At 53.9% G+C, this 5,000-nt stretch overlaps 2 protein-coding genes across 6 annotated transcripts in view; one reads left to right on the plus strand and one right to left on the minus strand.

The window, feature by feature from the left end:
* The window catches only part of sec23a (Sec23 homolog A, coat complex II component), a 32,494-nt gene that overhangs the window by 15,126 nt on the left and 12,368 nt on the right, over nt 1-5,000 (minus strand). For 3 of the 4 annotated variants that reach the window (XM_030391458.1, XM_030391460.1, XM_030391459.1), the window contains exons 13-16: nt 616-722; nt 366-519; nt 205-282; nt 30-105 (exon numbers count right to left, since the gene is read on the minus strand). In XM_030391458.1, coding sequence (XP_030247318.1) covers nt 30-105; nt 205-282; nt 366-519; nt 616-722 — 415 coding nt within the window. The remainder of the gene's footprint in view (nt 1-29; nt 106-204; nt 283-365; nt 520-615; nt 723-5,000) is intronic. The other variant, XM_030391461.1, reaches the window with a different exon arrangement.
* LOC115565859 (beta-3 adrenergic receptor-like) overlaps nt 2,350-5,000 on the plus strand; it is a 3,366-nt gene continuing 715 nt past the window's right edge. Inside the window, exon 1 of one of the 2 annotated variants that reach the window (XM_030391465.1) lies at nt 2,350-3,326. In XM_030391465.1, the coding sequence (XP_030247325.1) occupies nt 2,630-3,326 (697 nt within the window). In that variant the 5' untranslated portion in view covers nt 2,350-2,629. The remainder of the gene's footprint in view (nt 3,327-5,000) is intronic. The other variant, XM_030391464.1, reaches the window with a different exon arrangement.

Genomic DNA, 5,000 nt, shown 5'->3' on the forward strand with positions numbered 1-5,000 from the left:
TGTGTCAGGTCCTGTCTGTTGAAACTGATGTCTGTAATATGAACTCTCATCTGGACTGTTGTTGAACACCTGCAGGAACGGAGAGCGCCGCAGGTGGAACATGAACTACAAAACAGAAGAGCACAGGTTGACAGGTGAGCGACAGGAGACAACGAGCGACAGGTTATGGGCTGTAGCAGCAGAGTATTATGGGATGTGGATCACCTGAGGGTAGAGGGAGAAGGTCTCAGAGAACCTGAAGGAGTTCGGGTCGTCTTTGTGATAATCTCCAAACTTCTGACACTGAACAGAAACACTGAAGTTACAACCATCGAGTATTTTCACACACTTGACTCTGTATGTTTCTGTTTTAAGCCGCGCAGTACCAGTCTGATCAGCTGTCTGTCCAACCACCGCAGCACATCAGGCCCCTCCTCCGTCTCTGCCCGGTACACTGCAAGCCTCGCCATCAAGATGGCCGCCGCCTCCTGATCAAAGGATGCTGCGATGCTCTGGATCTGAGTCTGAGCGTCTGCCCAGCTGTAGATGCAGATACCACAGAAGAAGAGATGAGTGTGACGTCTCCCAGCAGAGCAGGTGATGTAAACGTGTATGTATATGACAGTGTGATCTCACTTCCTGGCGGTGGTGGAGACTCTGATGCGTCTCTGTCCTGACGAGTGTTGGTACTGCGTGACGAACTGGATCGCTCCGCGGCCGCCCTGAGGGATCGGAGCGTTGTGCTGCAGCACAAACAACAGACATCGGATCGATCGGTAATCAATAACCTGATCATCTCCTTTAACTGTCGGGGAGCGTAAATCAATCATCAACCCTCCATGACCAGATAAACATAGAGGTGGTTCACTCTGCTCTCTGATTGGCTGCTTCTCCCCTGAACCCAACCTGAGCTCCTCAGTGCTCTGAGGCTCAACATGATGATGATGATTACACACCTGCACACCTGTTATTACCTGAGTCACACACACACACACACACTCACACTCTCACACACACACACACACACACACACACACACACACACTCTCTCACACACACACACACACACACAGGATATTGAATGTTTAGGGAGTCTGTTGACATTACAAAAAACTGTGTGTGTGTGTGTGTGTGTGTGTGTGTGCGTGAGTGTTTGTGTGTGTGTGTGCGTGAGTGTGTGTGTCCTCTCATTATCATCCCAGCAGGTGACTGACAGGTGCACCACGGCAACGCTGCCAGCACACACGCACACACAGCAGGACACGCCTCCTGCAGTCCGTCCTCTCCTTCAGAGCTGATCACACTCTGATGCTCTCAGATCTAAACTGTCAAGATCAATCTGATCACCAATATTGATCACTGACTGGCTCTCGTCTGGTTGACCTTTGACCTTACACGGACAGAAGACAGAACCGCTGATTACCAGGTAAATCCAGGAGGAACACAGAACCTGAGGGTGGACTTGAGTTGACATTTCCACCTGATGAAGATGAAGAATTTGGACTCTCTGTGACCGTTCCTGGGTCACTCTGGAGTTTTGAGGTGCAGAACAGAGGAACTGTTCGAGGTCCAGGAGCTGATCGCGACGCTGGTTCCTCTGGTGGAGACAAGCTGAGGATATTTTAACATCACACTGTCGTTGTGTTCAGGTGCAGTCTGGTGACCGCAGTGACTCATCAGACTTAAACTGCGCTGTCTGTGTGGTCCAACCAACAGGCTGTTTATATCACAGATGACTGAACAACACCAAGGACGTTTCATCCAGAACCCAAACTCGACGTGGAGCGAATCTGAGGTGAGCAGCAGTGACGGTGAGAGGAAACAGCTGCTGTGATTTAAGACAACTGAGTGTTCAGCTTCAGTCAACGGTGGCTCATCACACATCAGTTCATCTGAAGCTGAGGTCCGCCCTGCTCCTCCTCACCCAGGAGCCTCCGCCCTGCTCCTCCTCACCCAGGAGCCTCTTGCTCCTCCTCACCCAGGAGCCTCTTGCTCCTCCTCACCCAGGAGCCTCCGCCCTGCTCCTCCTCACCCAGGAGCCTCCGCCCTGCTCCTCCTCACCCAGGAGCCTCCTGCTCCTCCTCACCCAGGAGCCTCCGCCCTGCTCCTCCTCACCCAGGAGCCTCCGCCCTGCTCCTCCTCACCCAGGAGCCTCTTGCTCCTCCTCACCCAGGGGCCTCCGCCCTGCTCCTCCTCACCCAGGAGCCTCTTGCTCCTCCTCACCCAGGAGCCTCCTGCTCCTCCTCACCCAGGAGCCTCCGCCCTGCTCCTCCTCACCCAGGAGCCTCCTGCTCCTCCTCACCCAGGAGCCTCCGCCCTGCTCCTCCTCAACCAGGAGCCTCCGCCCTGCTCCTCCTCACCCAGGAGCCTCCGCCCTGCTCCTCCTCACCCAGGAGCGTTCTGAGCTCACGCGTCTCTTTTCTCAGGACAATCTGTTTCTTCTGGTTGAGAAAAACAATGTGGAGACTTTAACTCTGTCGACGGTGGATGAAGCTGCTCTGTTGTCATGGAGACAGAAGTGTCCGTCATGTGATCACATGCACTGACTTTCCTCTTCACTTCAGTTAGAGGTTGTTGAGCGGCATCTAGTGGAGGCTGGAGGAACAGCAGCTGGTCTGACCTGTGATGTAACTGCTGACGTCCTCTGAAGATGGCGGACGCTCTGAGAACGCTGCACGGCGCTCTGATGATCCTGTTGGGTGTGGCCTCCATCTTTGGGAACCTCCTCCTCCTGCTGGTGCTCCTCCTGAACAAGGAGCTCCGGTCGGACACGCTGGGCCTCACCCTGAGCTCCGCCCTTAGCGACCTGGCCCTCGGTCTCTCCACCATCCCCTCAAGCGCCTACAACAGCCTGGCGTGGCCGTCTTGCTGTCCCAGCGATGGCGCCTTCTGTCAGGGCAGCGGCTTCATCTTCCTGCTCCTGCAGACCTCTTCCATCCACTCGCTCACCTGGACCACCGTCAACAAGTTCACTGAGCTCTGCTTCGCCCTCAGCTACAGCAGCATCTGGACAGTCGGGCGGAGGCGGGCGGTGCTGGTCCTGGTCTGGTTCTTCTGCCTGGCCACCGCCTCCCTGCCCCTGCTGGGGTTCGGCAGCTACGTCTACAGCGAGTCGCGGTTCCTGTGCTGCCCGAGCTTCACCCCTGATAACAGGTACTTTGTGTTGCTGTGGATGGCTGCGGGCATCGTGGCGCCGATTGTCACCATGTGCTCTCTGTACGGATACATCGTCTACGTGGCCCGCAAACAGGCCAGGAGGGGGACGTTCATGTGCAACGAGCTGCACTGCTACTACGTCCCTGCCAACAACTACCTGAGGAGCTCCATCATCATGGTCACCACCTCAGGTGAGATCATGCTCTGACGTGACTGGTCCCTGACACGTCCAATCAGAGCCCTCCGGTCTTTAAAAAGCTTCTCTTAGAGATCACAGAGGCTCAAAAACAAAAACATTCTAACATATAAACTATACATTTATTCATTTCAATTTGATTTGTCAGGGACAATGTGCAACTAAAGCATAAATGTAACCATTTAATGCATTGCACCAGAGTCCGCCTTAGGCTTATTTACATCTGCAGTCCCACTGGCAGGAAACACAAACACAAATACAACATATATGTCAGGCTGAGGTGAATTATTTTGGAGGGCGGTAAAGTTTTGGAATAACTGACTAGTTGGATGTGTGAGGACAGAGAGGCTTGTATTATCAGTCTGTACACGTGACAGACAGGAAGCTGCTTGATATGTAGAAACATGTGGTCATAAAACTGTTGCCATGACAACAGGAGCAGAGGACACGCTGAACGAGTGAGATGAGCTGTGAAGACAGCTGATCGTCTCTGTGTTTACCTCCATGACTCTCTGTCATTACTCTCATTATGGTCACACAGCAGCCTGCAGGTAGACTGAACTACAGGACTGTAGTTAGGACTACAGAAATACCCATGAGCCTCAGCGTCTATTCAAGTTCAGATTCTGATGTGTCCTAACCCTCTCTCTCTGCCTGTCTGTCTCTACCTGTCTGTCTCTACCTGTCTGTCTCTACCTGTCTCTCTCTCTACCTGTCTGTCTCTACCTGTCTGTCTCTACCTGTCTGTCTCTCTGCCTGTCTGTCTCTCTACCTGCCTGTCTCTACCCGTCTGTCTCTACCCGTCTGTCTCTACCCGTCTGTCTCTACCCGTCTCTCTCTGCCCGTCTGTCTCTACCCGTCTCTCTCTGCCTGTCTGTCTCTGCCCGTCTCTCTCTACCCGTCTCTCTCTGCCCGTCTCTCTCTGCCCGTCTCTCTCTGCCCGTCTCTCTCTACCCGTCTCTCTCTACCCGTCTCTCTCTGCCCGTCTGTCTCTGCCTGTCTGTCTCTACCCGTCTCTCTCTGCCCGTCTCTCTCTGCCCGTCTCTCTCTGCCCGTCTCTCTCTACCCGTCTCTCTCTGCCCGTCTGTCTCTGCCCGTCTGTCTCTCTGCCTGTCTGTCTCTACCTGTCTGTCTCTACCTGTCTGTCTCTACCTGTCTGTCTCTCTGCCTGTCTGTCTCTACCTGCCTGTCTCTCTGCCTGTCTGTCTCTCTGCCTGCCTGTCTCTCTGCCTGCCTCTCTCTACCTGTCTGTCTCTACCCGTCTCTCTCTACCCGTCTCTCTCTACCCGTCTCTCTCTGCCTGTCTGTCTCTACCTGTCTCTCTCTACCTGTCTGTCTCTACCTGTCTGTCTCTGCCTGTCTGTCTCTCTACCTGTCTGTCTCTACCTGTCTCTCTCTACCTGTCTCTCTCTACCTGTCTCTCTCTACCTACCTGTCTCTCTGCCTGTCTGTCTCTCTGCCTGTCTGTCTCTCTGCCTGTCTGTCTCTACCTGTCTGTCTCTACCTGTCTGTCTCTATCTGTCTCTCTCTACCTGTCTCTCTCTACCTGTCTCTCTGCCTGTCTGTCTCTCTGCCTGTCTCTCTCTACCTGTCTGTCTCTACCTGTCTCTCTCTACCTGTCTCTCTCTACCTGTCTGTCTCTACCTGTCTGTCTCTACCTACCTGTCTC

This window comes from Sparus aurata, chromosome 16, assembly GCF_900880675.1.
Source record: "Sparus aurata chromosome 16, fSpaAur1.1, whole genome shotgun sequence".
Classification (NCBI taxonomy): domain Eukaryota; kingdom Metazoa; phylum Chordata; class Actinopteri; order Spariformes; family Sparidae; genus Sparus; species Sparus aurata.